The sequence below is a fragment of the Centrocercus urophasianus genome, unplaced genomic scaffold, assembly GCF_019232065.1.
Source record: "Centrocercus urophasianus isolate 14NV4802_14NV808 unplaced genomic scaffold, USGS_Curo_1.0 seq_17, whole genome shotgun sequence".
NCBI classification, from domain to species: Eukaryota; Metazoa; Chordata; class Aves; order Galliformes; family Phasianidae; genus Centrocercus; species Centrocercus urophasianus.
The window spans coordinates 15257424-15282655 of NW_024884722.1; the positions used below are offsets into that span (position 1 = coordinate 15257424).

Sequence of the window (25232 nt, forward strand, 5' to 3'; positions counted from 1 at the left end):
TAGAGCTGTCAACTATGAGGATAGTTCAGAAATTGAACTCAGTAATCTTAATTTGCTAATAAAAACCCTGCTCTTATTCTAAGAGAACAAATGCACAGCAAAAGCAAAAATCATCTCAAAATATGATTAAGAGTTTGGAGACAACAGAAGAAGAATTTAAAAACATGAAAAGTAATACATATTCCAAAGCTGGAGGTATCCTGAACATCAAAGACCTCAACACTCTAGTAGTATTTCCAAAATATTTATTCATATATCAACATAACCCAGTGTTTCCTCAGAAACGCATATGTGTATATTCTATTACAAAAATTAGAAGTTATATAAACAAAAATACTATAATGCACTGTTTCAGGCAACTTTAAAATGACCTTGGTTTGCATCTTTTTACATTACTGATGTGACTCTACATTGCAAACCCCAAGCCCTGGGAACACTGGCTAGATGGCCTTGTACCTGTGTGAAAAGCTTCTGTTCTGTTTACTGAGTGCTTCTATGTTCAAACAAAATCCTACTCGCATTCCTTTAATGATGAGCGAAAACTTCTTCCAATCAATCTTTGTCCGTAATTAAGAAGCCATCTGAATACGATTGATAAATTCAATTAGGACAAGGATGACTCTTTTAAGTGTTTAGCAAAATCCAAGGTTTTGTGACTAACAGTCTTGCTCGTGTGTTGTTGAAGCTGTTCAGTTAGCTCCTGATTTAGAAGTGAATCCACGTGTGAGAATGTGTCCTGAAAATAACAGAATATTAGTTATATTAATAAACAAGTCCAGCATCTTTAATTAGCAGTCCTGTTTCTCTCCCATGCCCCTGGCCATTTCCTCAACCTGACCTACAGAACTGTCAGCTCACTGAGATCCAAGAGCCAGTAAGTTTCACTGGGAAGTCACACGTCCAGCATGCCTTAGATGATCATACTTTTGGCGATGATTTTTTTTGCTTTTAACTATTCTTTAGAAGAATACCAACTCTACTTAGCCACAGCTTCCAGTTCTGAAGGAACATGCATACCTAGAGGTGCTGACAGACCATAGCAGCATAACACACACACTTGCAGGACGCAAACTTAGGTGTTGCCAAAGATTGTTAAATGAGTCAAACAGCCATAGAGTAAGCAACACTGAAGCTAATTTCCCAAGTATTGCCATTACAACCACCAAAGACAGCTCCTTCTCCTATTTCCTTCCTCCTTTGTTTTTGCCTCCTTTACACATTCCCTTATTCAAGGGACCTCTAGGACCAGGGGGAATGGTTTCAAGCTACGGCAGGGGAGATTCAAGCTGGACATGAGGAAGTATTACTTTTCGCAAAGGGTGATCAGGCACTGGAACGGACTGCCCAGGGAGGTGGTGGAGTCACCGACCCTGGGGGTGTTCAAGGAAAGGCTGGATGTTGTGCTGAGGGACACGGTTTAGTGGGAGCTATTGGGAATAGGTGAACGGTTGGACTGGATGATCTTTTAGGTCTTTTCCAACCTTGGTGATTCTATGATTCTATGATTCTAAACGCTATCCAATCTTTCTCTTATCTGCTGTTCCCAGCCTCGATCTGTCTGCTAATGTCCCAGAAGGACAGAAACGTCAGGCAGTTATTATCTAAGGACAGACTAGCTAAGTAGAAGCTTACTAGCTAAGTACTAGCTAAGCTTTTCAGAAGTTGCTTCTCAAAAATAGAAGAAAAAAATGCTTAGGGCTTTAACAGACATTACTGAGTTAAAAAGTGAAGGTGCTGCCAAGGTTAGTATAGTTTTCATTAGGAAGAAAGAGAATTATTTACCACTATTTAAAGGATGCAGCGCTCACTGAACAATTAATGGCGGTTGGCATCTGGAACATACCTAGTGCTCAAGAGCTAGTAAGTGTTCACCTCTTTCTCCTCTTCATACAAAAAGCTCTTTGTTCAAATTTACACTTCAAAGCCATAAACTGTCACTTATGGGGATCAGTGTCCTACATACTGAACCAAAGGCTCTGGGAATTGGCCTGTCCTGCCAACTACCAACACTGGGAAAGACAGATGGCTTTTTATTACTGCTTTTTAAACAAATGTTAGTTTATAATTACAGAAACGGATAAGAAATCTGCACTGAACAACTGCAAAGAGCAAAAGTTAAGTAAAACAAATACCACATCCATCTTGCTATGTTAACTGATGCTATGGGAGAGGAAATATTCATACAGCATTTCTTCCTTCTGTTGAAAGTCAGTGCTACCTTAAGCCAGTTAAAAAATATTTAACTGAGAAAGTACACAAAGCAGAAAGCTAAACTGAGTGTGCTAATATCTGCACATAGCAAATAAAGCTTAAATTGGTACAGCCCATGGTCAAAAAAGGATTACCTTTCGTCTGGGTGTTACTGATGGCACGGGAGGGTTGAAGGTCATTCCTTTCATGTTGTACGCCTCAAAAAGTTCTGTAGCAGGCCTATAGCAAAACCACAGTTTTTGCAGTGAAAGGAAAAAGTCATTAGATACCCTTCAACACAATATACTGCCAAAGCAAGAGCAGCTTGTCCCCTAACACCATTCATACCCACCAACGTCTTAAGTGAGCGCTTCAGAGTAATGAACATCAACTAGAAAAGACTGTACCTGTGAAATAGGGCTAGTAAAAGCCAGTGATACATGTCTAAATACTCAGCTGGAGAAGAAATGAGAGACAAAAATCCTGCTCTGTTGACCTGCTCTGTTGTTCCAAGCAGTCACTGCCTGACCTGCATTGTAACTCCGGCGTTAAAAAAAAAGGTCTAAAGTAAGTAGATGAAGTTATCTAACCAATGCAATCTAGCTAAATTCCAGCAGGATTCCAAAGTTCCTTACTGCATGGTGTTACTGAAAAAAAAAACCTAAGAAGCCACTGGAGAATGGGTAAGACCATCACATGAAAAAGAATGGTTAAAACACAGCAAACAGTAGACAGGTGTGTGTGATCAGTTTTTGCAATGTCTGAAAGAAAGTATGAGCTTCCAAAAGGTCTGCGCCAGGCTCCATGGATTTCAACCCACTCAATGTGGAGAAGATGGTGAATACCAAGTCATCTGTGCTACAAGTGAACTGTTGCTGAGAACTGCAGGCAGACTGTAGGACACAGCCAGTAAAACAGCAAATGAAATTCAGCATGGAAAAAAAGAACTAGAGAAAAATAATCTAAGCTTCACACAAAAAACAAACATGTTCTGAGCACTATCCCTAAATAGCAAGATCTCCTTACTAGGGGTACTGTCACGGGACTGTGACCTCAATGCTCTGTAGAATTGAAGAGATAGAAAAATAATAGAAAGCACTGTTACATCAGTGTGTAATTCACTGATCATCCACATCTCAAATACTGCATCTTCTCCACTTCCTCATCTCAAAATACTTTAAATAAGTTCAAGAGCAGGAAACAAAACATGACGAAACACATGCAATGGCTCCTGTCTGGGCCAGGTCCCATCAGCCAAGAGAAGAGATAGCAGACAGAGGGACAAAATTAAGGACATCTACAAAGTCACACAGAAACACAGAAAGTGCCTGTTGGAACAGACTGTTCACTTCATCTCCCAGAGCAAGAACCAAGGACCATTAAATGATGCATGCTGGTAGCAAGTTCAAAACAAAAGGTAGCTTCTAACTAATAAGCTGTAGACTTGCAGAACCTGTATCAAGCCATACAGCGTTTTCAAAATTTATACTTTGTTTCAAGAGACTTGGAACACTTCAGAAAAGTCAGAATAAAAGAATAAGTCAGAGGGTAGGTGGTAGCTCAGGCCTTATAAGCTTGCCCCTTTTTGTGCTCTTCCTGGTGCACTTGATTCCAGCCACTGCTGAAGACAGGTTAGTGAATTAGACACATCCTTAGTGTAAATCAGGATGGCTGTTCTTGTATTTTGATATATTCTGCACCTTGGTTTCCAGCTTCCAGTGGAGAGCTACAGTTCAATGATCATAATCCACAGTCAGAAAAAAAGCAGCAAAATTTCTGTATCAGCAAAAAACAGAGAAATTGAGTTCTGAATAAATGAACCTTTTAATGTTATGGATAATTATTTTTCCTTTAATACAGTACAAACAGCTGCTGTTTTGCTGGTATGCTACTGTTAAAAATAAATCCCTTGTATAGCTCACCTTCTGCTCAAATCAAGTGAAAGAGCTCCTGATCCTTCAGCTGGAGCTCCAACAGCAAGGTGAGCTGCAAATTTCTGCACTGTTGGATGATAGTGTCTCTGAAAGAAAGAAAGAAGAACAGCAAATGAGTGGGAGATAATGGTAATGTATTTACCCATAGATTCTACCATTTATTTTGGCTCCAATAAAATGTAAGGATCTGCTTCTGATTTAGACAGAAAAAGTGAGCATTGCCAAAATCAGTTTCTAAGGTTAAGTGAATGAGAGCACCTAGTCATGCATTTATTCACTTGGAGCTGTTATGCTGAGAGCAAAATTCTTTGCAGTTAACCTAACTCCTTCTCCCAGAAGACAAGAAAAAGATCAGAGGAAACCCTCTGCAAGCCCCAAACCATTAACACTGCCTGGAATGACAGACTGAGGTATAAGTTGCTCCCTGCAGAAGGGCTAGACCATCCGGATCTTAACAGATTAAAAGAGCTTCAAAAGGAGTTTTATTAGGCAGCCTGCAGTAAGACTCAGCATAGAACTATTGTAAGTGGTGTATCACCCTCTTCAGAGCTTGTTCCTTCCTACACCACTGTGCTGTTGTTCCTCTGCATAGGGAATAGGCTCAGTTCACGTGGGTCACATTTGACTGATAAGCCTGAAGAAGTCCACTCTGCATTTGGTAGTATTTACTTACTGCTCATCTTCCTAAATTGTTCAGCTACTACTAACCTGCAGCAAGTGCAGCTCCCATAGAGCTGTGTTCTGGGCATTGCAGTGCTCTGGTTCATCTAGTTCTGGGAGATAAACTCCACTGCCTTGAGATTCGTTGTCCAGTAAGAGATCCATCTTTGGGAATGTCTACAACACAAAGAAGGCTGAGCTGCTTATACTATACATCCAATTACAGCACAGTTAACTTAAGTCCAGGAATCCATTCATGATATTCTACATCAGATGCATTTAAGGATATTTACTCTGTGTTCATCATTTTTGCTTAAAATGCTTCAAAATATTTTGCATAAAATCAATCTGTCAAAAAACTCAACAACCTTTAACCTGTAAGCTAAAAAATCCGACAAGTAAAACTTACTTGCATTAATATTCTGTTTGTTGCCAAAATCCCAATGCTGGAGTGTGGAAGGACATGAAGAGCAAGTGTGGAAAGCCTCTTCATGAAAGCAAGAGCTCGCTGCTGGGAAACTTGCTTTCTCCGCTTGGCAAGCATGACATCCAGGCACTGGAGCACAATTCCTATGTCATCGTTGGTACCGCCTTAAAAGCAAAGTTTCATACAAAGAGTAATCATGACCAGGAACATAAAACTAAATATTCTGCTACTGACTGTGCACTGGAACCTGAGAAGTAACACGAAAGCCCAAAAGGTTCAAACACAGCACTAACGTGCCCCAGGTGTAACCAATCAGCCCTTTTTGTTAAAGACAGTCCAACTCTGAACAGAAAAAACATACTATAGCTTCTGTTTCTTCTATAAGAAAACATTCCATCAAAAATTCTGAAAATTACAAGTATGTGTTTTAACTCTACTTTAAACATTGTTAAAAATAACTAGGTTGCTAACACTGTATTAAGGCTGTGATACCAAACAAGCAGAGTAAACATTATCTAATGAGACACTGAAAATAAGAACCTAGACTTACCTGCATGTAGGCTGAACAGCGTCTTGTAAAGATGTGTGTAAAATTTCATTGGATCAATATTAAGAACATCACCTATGAAGGAGTAAATATATTTATTTGAGATTATGTTAATAAAGTTATACTACACTTCAGGTGATTGTTGTTGGTTTTTTTTTTATTAAAGATTTCTCACCTTGTCCAGAGAGTATTTGAAAAGCACTGAGAATGCAGTGAAGACTCTCCCGATAGCTTAAGTCCTATAAATAGAAAACTGATTGAGTACCCAGAAATCAATCTTAAGAACATTCTACAACTAAGCCCTACTTACATCAGAAGCGATGAGAGAATGGAGAACAATCAACAGGTCATCAAAGAATTCCACGTTTATGAGGTGGGCAAACCTTGAATCAAAGAGAGAAGCTTTAAACATCCCCTGCAAATTTAGCTCAAAGCATTCTGACTTATGAAACACAGACCTTAAAGCTGTGCTAAATCAAATGCTCAGCGTCTCTTATCTTCCCACATGTGGAGAATTCAGCCCCCGCTGATAGTTCTCAGCTTCCCTATAGCACTAGAGACAGTGCTCAAGTCCTTCAGGAAGCAATCAGACAAAATAACACAATCACATCACACCTGATGGGGATGCATCATACTGATGCTGCTGTGGCAATTTCACATTACATTAAAATGTTTGTAGAAGTAGCCAAGTACCTCAGCATAGGAATAAAAGAATTTGAACATATTTGTCAGTCTCTTCTCCTTGCCTACAGGAGTCACACAGCCTTTCAGCAATTTATGCCTGTTCTGATACACACAAAAGAAGGTAAATCATGTTCTTACTTTGCAAGACCTTCCAGCACAGCTGGCAAAAGTGGAGACTTCTGAGCTCTCTTCAAGATTCTGAAGTATGTTAAGAATACAATATTCAAGGTCTCTGTGTGCTGATAAGAAGAAAACAAAATAAAATATGTAAGCATGGAAAGCAGACATTTCTTGTTCACTTAGAACTCCATTAAAAATGTGCCTAGTACTAGTACAGTAATATTACTATGTTGTACCATAGCATTAAATTATATTAATGCATTTTTAAAGTGACAACATCAGTGACACCACACTGGAACTGGGCAGCAAAATCTACTTACTGGTGAGGTAAAAGATATGGCAGGATCTTTAGGAAAGAGCGGAGCACAACATTTTCCTTGCCTCCCTCCAAAGAGATTAAGGCAGAAGAAAAAGCCTCTCTACTAGCCCAGCAGTCACACCTCTCTGTTCAAGCTTGTTGTCCAAATCAGTCCTGGCACTGCCATTTCTGCTCTTCTTATGCTGAAAAAGCTCAAGTCCTGCTCTCCTGCCCCCTTATTCTGTTCCTTTACACTGTCCCTTGCTGAACAACCTCTCTTCCCCTCAGTTCAAGCTAGCCACACAATCTCTTGCTTAAAAGCCACTCTGAAATTTGGAAAAGCCATTAACTAGTGCTGCCTGCAAAAGAAACAGGGCACCAGGAGGACATTCATCAATGCTTTCAAATACCTTTCTGCACACACAACAGAAGGAAATAAAAATAGCTAAGCTGGCTTTCTTGAGTATGCTGAGAAGGCTCTTCTTTATAAAACTAAGACCTCTGGCACAGGCAAGATGTCTGTCTGATGCTGACAGTATCTAGCAGTATGAAATGTTGACAGTTTGAGTTAGCAGGGAGACTCTTGGTTACAAAATGATTAGGAGTTGCTACTTTGCAAAAATGGGAAAATCATTTCTAAATTACTTACCAGCTTCAGTTTTTTTTCTTTACTTTCTGAAGCTTCTGCTTCCAGGAGTTCTCTTTCTAGCTTCTCTTCTGCTTTCTTCCACTGAAAACATACAATTGATTTTAAGTAAACAAACCTTCCAGCAGAGTAAATGTTTCCAACCAGCCTGGACACCCAGATCCCAAAGATACCCAGTGAACAAACCTTCCAAAGGAACAACTCGTGATTGGTGAGTTGCTTAAGCCATCCTGTGACGCTACAGGGCAACCAGCATAGGTGTATTCCTTCTTAATAGAAACAATTGAATATGTTATCAACACCCAAAAGGCACAAATCATTACCTTTCTTTGCATTCTTGAAAGATGTTTTCTTTTCTCTTTGAAAGTCATGAACTTCTTCTTCGGTGCAATGTCTTCGGAATCTTTTTTTAATTCCACCTCCTTAATTCTTAAGTGAAGAAAAACTTTTAATACCTATGGGAAAATAAATAAATAAAATGAGAGGTGGTCAACAGAAGAGGAAAGGAAGGGTTAAGAAATCCTGAATTCCATACTAGTTGGTGAGCTTTGCTGCTCACAGATTCTTATGTTTACTCTCCTTATGTTCCTTCTCATCTGTATCATTCATCTCTGCTCACAGTTTCTTCCTCAGCAATGGATAAAACCAAATTTTTATCCATCTCTCCATTTGCCTCTCTCACTTCAAGTCTTCCTGCCTGACATAACCCACGTCTCTACTGAGATCTGCTCTTCTGCTCCCAGTTTCTTTCCCCTGCCTTTATTTCTCTTTCTAACTTTCTGGCCCAGCCCACCTCTAATCTTCCCATGTGATCCGACAGTGATGAAATTCTGCTTGTCTACAGCCAGCAGCTGCACTAACTTCAACCTTTAGATTTTTTTTAAACTTTCAAAAAATGAAAATTGTGAAGTATAACAGAAAGACTCTTACCTCAGGTCGGACATTGTAATTTCTACCCTTTACAAGGCCAGAAACAACCTTAACTACACCAAGTGAAGCAAAGCCCAACTTGTCTTGCTTAAAGAGCTTCTTAACTGCTTCACAGCATAGTTCAGAGATCTGAAAGGTGAATTCAAACAAGTTTTTCCATGAGAACAGCTAATTGACATTACTGATAGTATTTACTAATCAGAAAGCAGTTTTACAACTTGTAAAATAGGGAAAAGATAAGGTCACAAGATGTGGATACTGGAATAAAGCTCAGAAATAAATTATTTTTCATGCAAAACAAGAACTCTTCTGAATAAGAAAATCACTTACCTTTTTTGACGTATCATTCATGAGAGGAACAATGAGAACAATGATGTTATTGTGGAAGTTGAAGTGGGGTAGGGCCACAAGCAGCTCACACAGACACTTCACTGCAATCTCTGCTAGGCCTTTATACGCCTTTAATGAGACGACATTGCTTTTCTTCAACTTCCTCTGTTTCCAATCTGCACAAAATAACATTGTTAGTAATTACTTCCAAAATGCACAGGAGCTTCTACACAGTTACAATTTTAGTTGTTGCATAAGTTCTTCTGCAATTATATGAAATACTAATTACATAAAAGATGGCTATGGTTAGCACTCAATCAGCAGAGGTAAACTGTGATCCTGAAAACAATTTTGCATTTACTATTAAAAAGTATTCACGGTACCTTTAATTGTTTGTTCCAGATTTTCCAAGTAAAATTTATACTGGCTCACAAGGCCTTCTTCAAATTCTCTCAGTTTCTGGGTTTCTTTTTTAACCTGTGTACATTACACAACTAAAATATTATTTGGAGACCAAAAGTAGGCAGTAGTACAAAAAATACCCCAAAATTAAAACATGCATGAGATACCTAACAAGGTTTTTCCTTTTAGACAGGCATTACTAGAAATGTATTAACAATACAATATTTCTGCTTATTACTAGACATGCTCTTGTGGTCTAAGCACTCCTTCTAACTAGGCCTATTTCATTTCTGGGGACTAAAGTGTAATTTTGGATCCAGCTGTTATTTTAGAGCCATGGCTCTATTAAAAGCACCTACAAAACTGCTTACAAACAACATCCAGAATCACGGAACAGTCTGGGTTGGAAGGGATCACCTAGTTCCAACCCCCCTGACGTGGGCTGGATGCCAACCACTAAGTCAGGCATCAGATCAGGTTGCCCCTGAACACCTCGGGGATACAGTAAAACAAAAAGAAACTGTTCTGAACATTCAGCGCTTCACAGTAATTTATGCCAGTGAGGTGACAGTGGTATTTAATTTGCTTTCTTTCAATTTCCCTCAGTGTGACAAAAACCACTGTCTTATTCCAGGGTTTATGATGAAAGTCACCCACTCAGGTTTGGTATATTATTTAGTATACTATTACTTTCCACCATAACCATCAGTCACCTGCTTACTGAAAGAATTATGCAAGAATTAAGGTTCAAATCAAACACTTCTGCTCCCAAATTGTCACAGTTTCACAACATCCTTAAATGCTTGTGTATTTGCTGTTCTTTGTTCTAAACCAGAAATTCATGTTAAAGCAACAGTATTTGGCATGATCTAATAAATCTGTCTGACTCAGAAAACTATAGAGAAATGTGATATTTCACCTTGGTTGCCTTTTCTGCTTCAGTCAGAGGCCGAATTTTGTAAGAAGGAGCAATATCTTTGAATACTTCCATCAGAGAAACCATGACCAACTTCCGAACAATCACAGCAACATTAGGGTCCTGTTCCATCAGCATGGCACGCAACTCCTTCAACTTTTTAATCTGATTAAGAAAAGAAACTGATGAGGTCAGCTGAACATCACCCTCAAACCAATTTCCAAGCACAACATACAATTCTGCAAGTCTGTCACAAGACATCCTCCCCATTTCTAAACACTGAGGGGGGAAAAAAAAGCAATTAACTTGCTTTACTTAGCATTGTATAAAGAACCAAAAAATGCTGGATAACCCATCAAAATTTTATCTTGGGAATGTTAAAACTACGATGCCATTCTAAAATTACCTAGAATTATAACAAACTACCAGCATATACTGAAGCACTGAGAACTTCTATACACAACCCTGAAAGCAGAGCTGAAATAGAGGTTATGATTAAGGAACAAGGTAGTTTGGGTAAGAAACACCAGATACAATATTATTCCTGAAGTTATTCAGAGGACCAAGTTACTCCTGAACAGAGCCAACACAGTCACCTGGACCCTTACATGATTCAAATCCTTTGCATCAATCTATAGCAGCAGTTTCACTGCTTGCAATCCTCAGAGAGTGATGCAATACTGTACTTGCCCTTGTTTTACTGATGTATTCTTTTGCTTTTGCTATTACTTGGTCACTTCAGATCTTTATTTACTGACTTGCTGCACAACACAGGCACACACACATGCATGTTAAATAAATGCTACCTACGTTGTTTTCTGGGTCAGAGAGAATGGCAGATGCTAAGGCAGCGATGTGCATCTTCCTTTCTTGCAGCTTTATTTTCCTTTGAGCAGCCATTTCCTCAGGAGTGAGCACAGGTGGCGGTTCTACATTGAAGTCTAGCACAGAGCATAGGAGTTAAAGAGAAGAGTCACTGGAGAAGCCACTAACAAATACCATTCTGTAAACCACAGTTCTAGATACTGCATTCAAATGACTGGTAATCCCACTCAACAATACAACATACAGTTCCACAGTAAAAGCAGCTTTATGAACGAACCTGCTAGAGCTCATATTAACTCAGAGTTTGATTCCTGCTCCGCTTTAGAATCTTATGTTTGCAAAAGTAAGTGAACTAAAATCTTTTTGAATCTTCAAATACTTTTCCCCAAGCACAGTGATAACATATAAAGTCAACATATGACCCCAGCTGTGCCAAGAAATTGAGGAGCCCTACAATTTGCAGCCAATTTTTCACCAATCACTTTTTCTTTCAAAAATACAGTTGATATATTTGCATTTTCTATGTCTTAAAGAAGGAACGATTTTGAAGCCAGCTGTGGAAATCTGTTCCCAAAGGTCCTAGAATCCTAATACAGAAGAAAGTAAACTCTAATTCACTGTTATGCTTTTTGGGTAAAATGGTAACACACACCCTAAAAAAAAATAAATGACAAACATCCTTACAGAACAGCAATGGATTCCTCAAATCCATCAGCTATTTGGAAAAAGAGAAATAAATAAACATGATGCTTTATTACCTTCTGCTACCTCCATTTCTTCCGTATCTTCTTCTTCATCCTCAGCAACATCAGGAACTGCAAAAACAGCCCAGAGTCAAGCCTGCAATAAACACTGAGAAATTCTGAAAGAACAAGTTATACACATGTTGGATGCTATTCTGATTGAAAAATCTGTGCCTTACCTGGCTTTTCCATGGTTTGGGGAATAATGCCACCTTTGTCTTTGATAGGGAGTAGATGGATGAGCTCTTTCTCTGGTTCAGTGTTTACATGTCTTGGTATCTTCTCATATTTTGCAATCACACTCTCACGTTTTCGTTTCTTGATGTGAACAGGTTCACTGATAAAACACAAGGCAAACAAAATCAGTTAACCATCTAATTAGACATGAACCGTGTATGACAGTATACTAGCTGGATTAGGTGTTCACACTTAGAAAAACAAATGACAGCTGATCAATGCTGAAGTGTATTCACTGTGATAGCACCAGTCACCACTCACTGAGACAATGTTAATGCAGATCTATATGGGATTTTTGAATTCATGACAACGTAGCACTTCCCATCTCTTTTTTAGAGGAAATTAAAATGTGATATGAGCAAAGACAAGATAAGACTTACTTAGCCTGGCAGGTCAGCCACTTTGTTTGGTGAATACTGAAATATTTATATGAGTCTAAACATATGCATGCAACATTTACCTAAAAACAGTTAAAAGTTGTACTCTCCTGTAGTACAGGCATAACTACAAGGTATGTTATCTCTTCATCTTATTCATAAACTAAAAGCCAGGGATGATGAATCACCTTTTGAAGGGAGCAGCACAGTCTTTTTTCAGTAGAAACACTGCTTTTGATTTTGTAAGTGACAGAACTTCAACTACAGATCTGTAATGGACTCCAAAAGCCATGTGTTCAGAGACTGGTAGGCTTCAGCAAGGAAGACCACTGGTAGAGTCATATTACATATCACACAGCCACCTTAGAAACACTGCAAGATCAGCACCAGACTGCCTCAACGTCCCTGTGTAGATCAAACCTTTCCTATGTGCTCAAATCCTACTCAACATGCACCGGACCTCAACAGCTGTAACTGGCTGCTGAGCATGAAGAAAATACAGCTGTTATTCACAAGTCTGAGTCAATAGGGCCATCTGGAAACCACAGTGCTAGCTGCTGCACTTCATGAAGCAGTAACATCCTCAGGGGCCCTTCAAAGTAAGACAACAATGAACAAATCACATGAAGTTTGTAAGGTAAACATCCTTTGGAAGCATAATTTCTGTCCTCAAATCTTAACAAATTTGAAAAAGATACATAAAATATAGAGAGATGAAAAACAGAAACTACTGGGATCTCAGCACAGCCTCTCTCTCACCTAGACCAGACTGCTCTCTCCTTTTACCACTACATGTGCAGCTGCCCTGGCATACTGAAAACTTCACCCTGAGCAGATCTGCCATCAGGGACTATACCAGCATGCAAGCCCAATGGGACCCTCGTGTACAGGTTGTCATTTTATTTAGTTTGAGGAATGCTACTCATCTCACAGTCATGGACCTCACAGGAGTGAACAATGCAGAAACAGTATCATGAAGGGCAGCAGAGCCCATGAATGATCTGACATACATTGCTACATTAATGCTGGATGTACCAACAGACTAAGGAAACACGAAACTGGAACTGCAAAGAAACACCAGACTGAAAGGGACCTTGTGACAAATGTATTACATTGCACGTAAGCCAAACAAAACTTAAATACTACAAAAAATAGACATCACAAAACTCACTTAGAAGAAATATCCCTGGTTAAAAATGATGCTTTCCGAGCCAAATCTTCCATTAACTTCAAATCATCTTCATCCATCATGTCCAGTGGAAGCGCTTCATCTTCCTCTTCTTCCTCCCGTTTTTCAGCTATTTCAGAGATAACGTGCACAAATTAAGATGCTGTACATACACTCACACTTATAAACCTAATGCTGCCTACACCTGAGACACCTTACTTCAACTTTGTTCTCATCAACCTTCAAGCACATGTTTACATTAACCCAGAAAATGACCCCTTTATTATGACAGTCTATAACAATTAGAGCAAGCACATCTCTACCACCTCCATCTGTCAGACCCTGTAGCCAGAATGGTTGCATTTTCCATTTTTCATAACTTCCCTTTCTTTCTTTCACAAAAAAAAAAAAGTGCTTATCTGTGCACAGTAAATGAAATGTTGTTTTCTTGAAACAAAATTTTATAATGTAGAACAGCAGAACATTAGTAACAGTTGTATCTTTTCTATGAAAAAACAGCATTGAGCAAGCACTTACCAACATGTTTCTTCTTGTAATCCTCCAGAGGAAAAGGTTTTTTACAGACAGCATCTCTGACAGCCTGCCTTAGCTTCTTTTGTTCTTTCCGATACTTCTTAGCAGCACTCTGCTGTTTGTACTGTTTATTCTTTAATTTGTTGTCAAGTTTTATTTTACTAGTTCTCAGTAACTTGCGAAAGCTTGGGACGCGCTTTGTGTTTTTTCTCTGGGGAACAAATTGAAAATTCCACGTAACTGACACGTTCAAACCCTTCATTAAACTTATTTTTGTTGGCTGCCATCTCATTCAGTCTGTACTTCTATCAGCTCTGAACAACTTAGAATCGCAGAATTATAGAATTGCTCAGGTTGGAAAAGACCTTAAAGATCATCAAGTCCAACCACAATCTAACCATACTACCCTAACTCTAACAACCCTCCGCTAAATCATGTCCCTGAGCACTGCACCCAAATGGTTTTTAAACACATCCAGGGATGTGTTTAAACTCAACCACCTCCCTGGAGAGCCTATTCCAGTGCTTAACAACCCTTCCTGTAAAGAAGCGTTTCCTGATATCCAACCTAAGCTTAACCTAGTGCAACTTGACATCATTTTCCCTCGTCCTGACACCTGTCACCAGTGAGAAGAGACCAACCCTGCCCTTGCTGCAATGACCTTCCAGATATTTGAAGGTCTCCCCTCAGCCTCTTTTTCTCCAGATTGAATAGCCCCAGTTCCTTCTGTCTCCCCTCATAGGGCATACTCTTCAAGCCCTTCACAAGCCTTGTTGCCCTTCTTTAGATCTGCTCCAGCACCTCCACATCTTTTCTGTACTGAGAAGCCCAAAACTGAACACAGTACTTGAGATGAGGCCTTACCAGTGCTGAGCTCAGAGGCAGGATTACTTTCCTAGTCCTGCTCACCACACCATTCTTGATACAAGCCAGGATGCAATTGGCCGTCCTGCCCACCTGGGCACACTGCTGGCTCATATGCAGCTGGCTGTCCATCAGTATATCAAGGTCCCTTTCCGTCAGACAGCTTTCTAGCCACTCCTCCCCAGCCATGTAGGGTTGCCTTGGGTTGTTGTGACTAAAGTGCAGGACCCAACACTTGGGTTAATCTTGTTTATCTGAATGTATCAGAAGAACCATAAAGCGGCTTGGGATGAAAGAGACCTCAATAGTGCTCCAACCCTCTCCCAGGAGCTGGTGCCTCCCACCACATGAGGGTCCAGAGCCCCATCCAACCCAGCCCTGAGAGCCTCCAGGGATGGGGCACCCACAGCTCTGGCCAGCAGTGCCATAGCCTCAGCTCCCTCTGAGTACAGAATTTTCCCCTAACACCCCCCTCTTTTAGTCCAAGGCCACCCCCCTGGGGACTACAGGCCACATACAAAGTCGCACCCCCTCCTGTCTATAATTTCCCTTCAAGTACAGGAAGGACGCATCGAGGTCTCCCCAGAGCCCTTCTTCTCCAAGCCAACCAAAGCATCAGTGTGCTCCAAACTCACTCCAAAGCATTAAATCGATAAGAGACGTGAAGAACGCTTTACAGAAACCGACAATTACCAAACCCTACACCGACCAGTTTTCAGCCGCAGAAAGCACCCTCATAGCCCGGCACGTCACGCAGCCCGCCCGAGCACACTCCCTCGGCCCGCCTCCATTTGCACGCTCTGCCCCAGGCACAGCTGCACACGGAGGTTCTGCTTCGAGGCTACGGGCCGGGCGCGCGTCCCTGAGCAGCACGAAGCTGGGCACGGCAGCTGTGCAGGCCGACAGGTGCCACGGGAAATCACGCGCACCCATCGGCGCGGGCCCAATACCAAAAAGGCCACAGCGCCGGGGGGTCGGGATAGAAAGGAAGGCAGAAAGTCACCTCAGAGCCGCGCGTGGCTCTCACAGGGCAGCCGGAGCTGAACGAGCTGCCGCGCCGCCTGCTCCAGTCGCGCTGCCGTGCCGCAGCCCTACAACGCTCCGCCGCTTCCTACAGCACGCTACGAACCCCCACGGCTCGACGGCGGGCCGGGCCCGCGCGAGAAGACAGCCCCAACACCGCGCCTCCGCCCCGCAGAGCCCTACCGGCTTCATGGCGGCGGCCCACGAGCGCTGCTCCGGCGGCGGAAGCGCTGTGCCGGAACGGGGCCGGCTCCTATCGCTCGCACCCACAGCGCCCCCTAGCGGCGCGGGGGACAATCTGAAGAAAGGCCCAATGAGCGGACGCGTAGCGATTAGGGCTGCCGTGCTGCAGCCTTACCGCGCAGTAAGGGAGGGGGGCGGTTTGCTTTGCAACAAAAATACACTCCAGACACACTAGGCTGCATTTCTGCTGTAAGTTTTATTTACACAGGAATTGTTACTAGTGGTCTTAAAGGAAGGCTTCGTCCCTTCTATTTACAGTTATATACAGATTTATACTTGAAAAGTAAGAAAACTGTACAAGATAACGCAAAAATATAAGACAAATTGGATCCGATTAAAGTAGTGAATACATAAGTTAAGAAAAAATCTGACATTTAGATTTCAAATTGTAATGTTATGAATAGTATATACGTAGTTTTAAACCAGATAGCAATGTAATTACACCACACTAAATCTTCACCCCAATTATGCAGACTCTGCTTTAAACACCAGACAACCGAGAGCCTCCCGCACTTAAAAATACATAATAATGGTAATTTGGACTTGATTTCCACAGAGGGACCAGTTACAAAAACCCACATGTAAGGAATTTATTTACAGTAAATATTAGCAAAAAATGGACCAAAGAGTGCAAGTGCTCCTCACCTGCAGTGCTATCCATTTTATATTTCTAACCCCCACAAACATGAAGTTGTTGTACAGTATCTTCAAGAGTAGAAAGCATTGAAAACAGCCACTGTGACACGTACAGCATGACCTCATTTCTCACAGCTAAGCGATGTTAAAGAATTAAGAATCTCTAAACCATATGCCTTTCAGCTTTCAGTATTGCACGCTAATAAGAGAGTTTCAAGAAATACTCTGCATTATTCTGAAGTGTCTCCATGACTCTCAAGTGTTAAAAACCAACACAAATTCTGCAGATAGTTCATCAGCTTGTAGTGTTTACCATTACATACTAGTGTATCTTAACTAACAATGGCTCAACAAAATAAAACTGCTGGTGGCAAAACCCTTTCACAGAATACCCACCCCATTTTTAAGAAGCTGCACAACCAGTACACCAAAACAAATGCTTAACACCACTCATTTTGAAAGCCGTACATCTGAAAATAATAGCCCTGGTCTTACCACTGTTTAAAGTTTGCGTGATTTTTGCTCTAACAGGCTTGGGCACAATACTTCTACGGTTCCTGAGTTAATTACATTTGCCCAGACTGAAGAATGAAGCTGCAACTTAAAAAAAAAAAAAAAACAAAACAAGTAAGTAAGACAATACCCCTTCTCAAAATCGTAACCATCTTGCACATAAACATACCAAACAACCTTATTTGGTCCTTAATACTTTTAAATGGTTCATTTTGGAGGTAATATTTGTACCAAAGCATTTGGTTTGGATAGCAGTTTTGGAGCCTTTCAGATTCAGCATTTCCCTCGTCCCCCCAAAAAAGTGCCTTTGTGGTATTTGTAAAAAAAAGTTATGCCTCAAAAATTGTTTTTTTTAAAGTACCAACAGAAGTTACTAGAAATGTTTATTGCATTGAGCTGATTCTTTTAAAGTATTAAATATGAACTCCCCTACTTCTCAGTCTCATAGGTTTTAGTATTCTATGTGAAAACAAATCTTCCCATCAAAAAAGCTAATACTGACAAAAGGGCGAAGATTTCATCAGTTCATTACTCCACTGAGAGCTGTATCATTTTTCTCTCACTTTTCACACTTTCTACAGTGATTTTCCACATAGAAGTGATGTGAGAAGTCCTTCGTCATCAAGTGGTTTTCCACATTTTCAATTGACCTCAACGTTACAATGATTAGCTTTTCAGTGCTGGGCTGTGGTTCTTGTCCCCTTCTTTGTTGTCCTTCATAAGCGAGGCAAACACCTGGAAACACATTTAATAAATATAGAAAAGTTAGTCCTACAAAAAAATTAACCACAACAATATTAGCATGGAAATAACTTTCTAATATGAGACACTACAAAGGCAAGAGTTAATTACCCTAAATACTAAGTACTTAGAAAGTCTAAATACTTACAAGGTCTAAAGAGTTTTTTCCAACATCTTAGGAAAAATCAGGAAAAAACCGATCTCATGGATATGGGAAGATACGAGGTAAACAATTCCCAAGTCCTCTTTTACTTTCCAGCTATTCCTTGCATCTCAGCTGACATTAGGAGTTGAGCCAAGAACACAAGCCAGCTTTTCTGCCAAACCTGACTACTTCACCCTTGTACTTAGCTGTAGGTTCCAGCAGCAGCAATTCCAATTATTTGTCATACAGGAACTAGGAGGAATCCCCATACAGGTAATGGAAGGTGGAGAGTTACTTTTAAGGCCCCACTACAAAGCTGTTTGTAGAGATTTTTTCTTTCTTTTTTGTTCAATTGGGTCTTATTACAATTCACTTTAGACTAACAGACTATATTGAGTCAATTTCAAATAGAATTTGGTTTACATGTTCATCTTCCTACGGCATAGCATTTTGTACTAAAAGCTACGGATTCTTTAACTACTATTTTATTGCTCCCCTAATTAATATTCAGTGCTGAATTTGTTTTCCAAGAAGAGGGAAAAAAGTAGCCATCTCAATGACAAAAACTGAGATTCTCTTTGAATACACAACCAAGATGCATCTCCCACCAGAGACAAGTCTAAAAACTAAATGTCACATGAGTAGCGTTACCTATCGCTTAGAAGTCAGGCAAGTAGCACAGCCTCTAAAAGAAGTGCCTCATGTATGTTCATATAAAAACACACTCATGCCCACACGTACATCAAGCTCACCTGTGCCCATTTTTTGTTACTATTCTGCATCTGAATAGCTGCAATACAACTAAAAAGTTTTTCTGATGTAATATCTTCTGGAAGTTTTGTTAGAAACTGTGCTATATGAATAAAGTCCATCTGTAGGAGAATATCTTCATATAACCGAAGGATTCCTAACCCCGTCCTAAACAAAAATTCTTCCCCATCTCTACAGAAAACATCCCAGACACGACAGGCCAGATCAAGTGGCAATGACTTGCTGTAGAGCGTAAAAATCCTGCAAGTGAGAAAAAAGGCACAGTTATAACTTAAGCTACTTGGAAACATGAAAGTACAACCTCCTTTAAATCTCAGCTAAATTAGCTAAGAGAGCACTTACTTCAAGCATTCCTGCTTGTCTGTATTTCACAAACACAAAAGTTACCATGTTCTCAATTCAGAATTGCTATCCCAAAACTGATCTCTTTCCATGCTACAAGAAATCCTCTATTTGAAAACAACCTCCTTTAGGAAGGAGAAGTTACAAACATCTTTACACTCAAAAGGGTGTTGTATACAAATATGAACTTAAGCCACAACGCTCAAAAGCGTAGAACATAACCCTTCCCATTATTTAAACAATGCAGTCTAGCAGCTCTGTTTATCATTTGATTTTGAAATAAATCTAAAGCTGTAAGTACCTCAAGCAGAATGCTACATCCCACTGCTACAAATATATTGCACTGAAAATCCAGTAACTATATTTAGAATTTATAATTATGTTAAAGATCAGAAAAATCTAGTTGGTGTTTTGCTATTAAAAGACAAAGTCCAATTGTGGTTGATATTAAGAAATCAGTTTCAAGAAAGCATTCATAATATACAGGCAGAGAATTCAGTCTGCTGTAAAACATCACTGAAGTTTGTCTTGGTCCCTTTGATATAAAGCACAGTATTCCATTTTGCCATTATTTATTGTGGAAAGTGCTTCAGGAACCATGGAACACTCCCTACCAATAGCTATCACTTCTACTTTCCCTTCATGAGAGGGGCTCTTAATATCTCAAGGCCATCTTCGAAACACATGCAGGAATAAGCCTTCATTTCTCACAAATAATCTGAAGCAGAGTATTCTAGGACTTAATACAGCAGCACTACTTGCATAACACATCTGTATAAACTCTGGGCTGCACACTCCTGTCTCAGTGCTGCTATTGTATAATCTGAGCTCCTGCTAAGACTTCCCACTTATTGCAAAGCCACATCCTACAACAGAAGACAGCAGAAGTTCTTCATTCCCAAGTATTTGGATTACGTGTCATTTCTGTATTATTTAATTCCATCTAATTCAATTAACACTATTAGGAAATTATAACCCATATAATAAAAATATATGAATAGACACTTTACAGGCTCTTTGGAAGAGACATTCAATATTTGGCAGCACTACACACACTTGAAAGATGCCTGCACTACTGGCTTCCATTACAGACAAAATAGTTTGGTACTTTCAAATATTCAATATTTCAAATATTCAAAATGCTCGCTATATTTCCAAGTTTACCCTTTCCTGTACTACATGCTGTATTTCATCCACCCTTTACTTTCAAGAATATACTCCTCTTACTTTCTTCAGCAGCTGATTTTGTTCATTTTATCATTTTTTGTCATTTACAGTCAGTCATAAACAAATACAATGTAGTAGCCTTCTCTCCCCTACTCATGTTATGCATAACTGACTCAGATCTGACAGGTGAGTAAAAGCCCAAATTAGCAAAATATAAAGTGTTCCAGCACTTTCACATTAGGTTTGCTCTGTTCTCTGAACTCACCAGTCTATCAAATATATGTCTGGAGTGAGACTGTATGATTTGAAATGAAGAAACAATTTGGGAAGATTTTCTTCAAAGAATACTTCAAAGGCTGCAAAGTACTTCAGCATCTGCAAAAACAGTAAAGCACTTCATAAACAGTCATTAAAAGAAAGGGTCATAAAATAAATCCCACCAAGGCTTGAGGATCTCAACACAGCACAGTGTGACTTCCTGGGATAGGGAAAACAAGTGTTTCTAGAGGAAAAGTCAAAACAGGAGAACGTGTTGTATGGATCAGTATCTGGTATTCTCAATTCTGTAACCACAGGTTAGAGTTCTCCTTTATTCAAGAGGACAACAAGAAGTCATCAACAAGTCAAATATGCTTCAAGTCAAAAGTATGCTAAGGTTCAAAACCAGAAAACTATGTGCATACCATGCTGTGATCCACACGGAAAAAGGCCAGCTGGCATGGCTTGTTTAGAAGGTTAGCAAAGGCAATGAAAGCATCTGCCTCTTCCAGATTGAGAATGAGCACAGCAGCAATGAAGGACATCCCTTGTACCTTCAAGTGGGAAAAGCATCGAGCAAACATAGGTGAGTAAGCTCAGTACATCTTACGCAAATATTTTACAGCCTGCAGTACATCAAACACCATTAAACATAATTTCCAGATGAGCAAAAGCAACAAGGATAAATAATTTCTATACATGCAGCTAATTAGATTTCAACATGAATGTTTCTTCAGATGCATGACAGAAGTTCCCTGACTTGTAATCATGAAACCTCCCAGAACCTGGAATGCAAGAAAATGAAAACCACACAGGCTGGAAACAAGACACAACTTGGCTTTAAGTTCATTGTTAAGCTGTGAGAAAAGCAGACATGAGGAAAAATCTCACATATGGGACAGTTTAGACCCAGGCAGATAACTTGGATTTGAGACAAAATTCTGTTTTAGAACAGTCAATATGTATCTTCCCAGTTGCCAAACAGTATTTGTTCACATACATAAAACTACTTTCAAGTGGTCAGCTATAAGTTTTTACATTTTTGTGATTATTTAAAAACAAAAAACAACAAGAAAAAAAAAACCACTTCAGTCTGCAGTAAGTGGAGACTATCATTCATGTAGTTGTTAAGTGATAATCTGAATATTTATTATACTAAAAATAATTTTACCAATTTCAGCTGCAATTATGATAACTCTGCTGTTTCTAGGCATTTATGCTGCCTGCTCCTCATTCTAAAAATGCATTTAATATTTTAACCATCTAGGGAAGTACTGCTATGCATCAGAAACAATCCAGCAACTTTCCATTTTTTGTGATATGGATGGGCACAGAAATAAGACTAAACTTACTGCCACATTAGCATTAAAAAGGTGTGACCATAAGCATTCACACTAGCTGCAGTTGTATTATCTTTTCCTGGGGAGAAAGCGAAGACCCATCCATGAAAAATTATTTCTTTGCCCTTTAAAACTCCACCCTGGAACAAGCGGTCTCAGAATCTGCAGTCTGTAATCTCAATTAAAGATTATGGTCTCCAAAAATGATTTCACAGATGACAGAATTTAAAAAATTTAAACATGAAAAGCCAGCTAGATACTGATGCAGAGTAGTAAGCATATCTGACAGAGAGGAAAACACACCCTGGGCTAAATAACATGCTGTTGCATAGATCAGTCTCAAATTCTTTAGCTCAAAAGCAATTACAACTTGTGAAAAGCATTCCTAGGATCCCTCCAGGGCTAAAAGCAAGAATAGCATTTGTTATTTAGCTGCCTTCGTAGGCTGATATGATTTATTATTTTATTATCATTATTTTTTAAATATTTAAGTTCTTCCTGCAAACAATCTTATCCTCACTAAACTCCGATGGAGCAATTAGCCTTTGGCAGAAAAACCAATATGGAGTTGCTGGATTTTAAAGATGTGACCTACTAAATCATAGGGCATTACTATGAAAATGGCAGCAGTGGGAACAACACTGGGATAGAACAGGCTGAGCTCTTCCTGGAAGGCTGTTTGCAGGTTTTTTTGTAGATACTCTGTCAAAGTTAGAATGCCTTGTGAAAATATCAGTTTAAAAACAGTTCCTTGCGTGAATCAAACAGTATTCTCATCTGTAATATCAATACATTTTTAGCTATTTTATTAACCCTTAGAATTACCATAACTACGATCAAATGAGTAAGTGCCAAGGTTTAAATTGTTTTGAGGTTCTAGTAACATGAAGTTTAGAGGATCTACTTATCTAACAGGCAAATATTTTAAGCACATCTGCTGAGCTATAAACATTTCAGAATACTTACATATCCCACATCTGGTCTGTAACATGTATATGCTCCTAAAACACTATGCAGGAGATCATGATAGGGACCACCCTAATTCGAGAAGAGAGAAGGGAAAAAGAGCTTTTCAAAGCCAGTTTATAAATATATGTAGGTATATACAGTATGGAAAGGTACAAGCAAGTCTGTGATTTATTGCTTTGTTCACATGTAGAACACCATCAGTTTTTACCCTACACATTTCCTTGTATGGTTTTGAGATGCTAAGGGAGAAGTAGCAAACTGATAATTCAATATGTACATAACAGAAAATGAGGACAAGCAGGGTTGGCTTTTCCTTTTGAGATACTGGACATGTTAATTCTTGGTAACACAAATTACCATAATACAAAAATGCAAAAATTATTTCATACATTCTTGCATGCACATCTCTGTATAAAAATTCTAAAACCTGAAAATGTGCACTAAAATGCATCTGGATTTCTGTAGAAGCCATGAGAATATTCATAGATTGGCATACAAGTAATTTCACTCAACAGTAACTGCATGCAATTTTTCCAGGAGAAAAAGCCTTATTAGTCTTCACTTACAAGCACTTACAAACCACTTTAACACAGTAAGCATCCTAATTTAATCTAATCAGAGAAGGCATGACTCTTTACTGTTGTATGTAGAAAAGGACCAACTAATTTTACTTTTGTAGTTTTACACCAAGAGCTTCTGAAAACTTTTCCATACTTGCTAGCTAGGTTACTCTTCTTGTTTAATTACTCAGATGTTTAAAGGTATAGCTGAAGTTACAGAACTCTCACCTTCTGGAAAATATACAGGGATGGAAATGTGCGTGATATATCCAACTTAATTAGCTCCAGGCTGGCCTCACGATCAGCAACAGATGCACTAACATCTGCAAGGAAAACCAGAAGTCATTGAAAGTGATAAAATATTTCTACAGGCTTCAGACTAAAACTGCCATATGCATATAAAGTCTTTCAGGATCTAAGGAAAAACTCTGTTTTATATATAAAGCTAAGGGTAACAAAATGCATGGAGATTTCACTAAAGTTTTCAAAAATTGACTGGTTAGGAGCTGCAGAAGTTACATTCCTTCTGAGCCCTCGTTAGCTTTCATACGACTCAAATTTTCTGTATCCCAGGGCTGGCATTCTTTACATCACAGCAAAGGTGGCAGCATTTACTCCAGAACTTCCAAAATAGTTTTGACTGGGCCTTGAGTTCTCTTCTTTTTGTATTTCATCTAAATTTTTTACGAATGCAACGCGACACAAAAACAAGTAGGAAATGACTCAGATTTGATTCATATTTTAGCAAGTGTTCCTAATGCTGCAATTGCATACAAACTAGTGAAACTGTGTGTTGGTAAAAATAAAAAAAATCTGTTTAGCGTTCTGAAGGTCTTACCTTCTACATCATTCTCAGAATTTGTTTCACTGAAGCTTTTCCATCGTTCTTTAGCTCTAGATAAGAAGATTTCATAGAGTTCTGCAAGTAAAAACAAATCAATGAGATAAGAAAAGTCTCCATGCTATGTATACTTGGCTTTGTTTTTCTTGCTTGTTTCTTACCACTGAGGGGTGGGGAGAGTGAGAGGTGGATTCCTACTGAATGGGTACAGCTAGCCATTGGAATACCACCACACAAAGTTTATGCCTCTTTCTGTGGTGAATATTCAAATTACAGGAAGAAAATCACGTTTCAAACCATCCAGATTTTTACTCTGTGAATGGCTTGGAACACTTCCAGTTCATCAAAACCATTAGTTATGAACCAAACAATTCTCCCCCAGTTCTTTTAAACGACAAAAACATTTTTAAAAGTTTTTAATTCCATTTCCATAACTTACCAGGTTATGATTGTCTAATTGTAAAATATACACCTAGCTCTATGCAAAGAAATCCTAAATTTCAATTGAAAATTACCAACTGTATTTTGCACTAAAATATAATACGTTAAGGCATACCAGGAGTGATATTTAACTCATTTCCCACTGCTAGACTCCACACCTTCCCACGAACACTTGGTGGTAATCCCTGCCACCACAGCTCTCGAACTCTCCGGGTAGCACGCCTAAAACAGGGAGGCAGGGAAGAAAAGCAGGCATTTTACACATCTTGTTTTCTGAAATTACTGAGCAACTTCAAAGAAAAACAACATGCTACTTCCCAAATAAAAATTCAGTGATCACTGCTTATCTTAAAGTGCAACTAAAAAACAAAAACCAAAAGCTCACAACACTGAGCTCCCAAAAGCACATT

At 39.3% G+C, this 25232-nt stretch overlaps 2 protein-coding genes across 3 annotated transcripts in view; both read right to left on the reverse strand.

Moving 5' to 3' along the window:
* Window positions 1-228: 228 nt before the first annotated feature.
* On the reverse strand, window positions 229-16109 carry NOC3L (NOC3 like DNA replication regulator). Of its 2 annotated transcripts, none has more exons than XM_042817889.1 (21): window positions 16039-16109; window positions 13972-14179; window positions 13438-13564; window positions 11832-11989; window positions 11668-11724; window positions 10895-11025; window positions 10088-10249; window positions 9150-9243; window positions 8767-8942; window positions 8437-8565; window positions 7830-7961; window positions 7510-7590; window positions 6581-6681; window positions 6069-6141; window positions 5934-5997; window positions 5762-5833; window positions 5194-5375; window positions 4833-4961; window positions 4113-4210; window positions 2346-2430; window positions 229-736 (listed from the first exon to the last, which is right to left on the reverse strand). In XM_042817889.1, exons 1-21 carry the CDS (start codon window positions 16045-16047, stop codon window positions 605-607), a joined length of 2400 nt encoding a protein of 799 aa, XP_042673823.1. In that variant the 5' UTR covers window positions 16048-16109; the 3' UTR covers window positions 229-604. The 2 variants fall into 2 exon arrangements, with proteins under 2 accessions (XP_042673823.1, XP_042673822.1); XM_042817888.1 differs by lacking the exon at window positions 16039-16109 and adding an exon at window positions 14833-15098.
* Window positions 16110-16275: 166 nt separating this feature from the next.
* The window catches only part of TBC1D12 (TBC1 domain family member 12), a 34737-nt gene continuing 25780 nt past the window's right edge, over window positions 16276-25232 (reverse strand). Inside the window, exons 6-13 of the mRNA XM_042818098.1 lie at window positions 24938-25044; window positions 24379-24459; window positions 23769-23863; window positions 22978-23049; window positions 21097-21225; window positions 20679-20788; window positions 18886-19144; window positions 16276-17982 (exon numbers count right to left, since the gene is read on the reverse strand). Coding sequence (XP_042674032.1) covers window positions 17914-17982; window positions 18886-19144; window positions 20679-20788; window positions 21097-21225; window positions 22978-23049; window positions 23769-23863; window positions 24379-24459; window positions 24938-25044 — 922 coding nt within the window. The 3' untranslated portion in view covers window positions 16276-17913. The remainder of the gene's footprint in view (window positions 17983-18885; window positions 19145-20678; window positions 20789-21096; window positions 21226-22977; window positions 23050-23768; window positions 23864-24378; window positions 24460-24937; window positions 25045-25232) is intronic.

Excerpts from the sequence above, each read along its gene's own strand:
- NOC3L (XM_042817888.1), bottom strand. The coding sequence starts at position 15,021 with ATGGCTGGGGAGGAGTGGCTAGAAAGCTGTCTGACGGAAAGGGACCTT. Across the intron at positions 7,591-7,829 it reads TTTCAAGAATGCAAAGAAAG|TGGAAGAAAGCAGAAGAGAA; the intron begins GTAATGATTTGT and ends GTATGTTTTCAG. Across the intron at positions 4,962-5,193 it reads CAAACAGAATATTAATGCAA|ACATTCCCAAAGATGGATCT; the intron begins GTAAGTTTTACT and ends TTTGTGTTGTAG.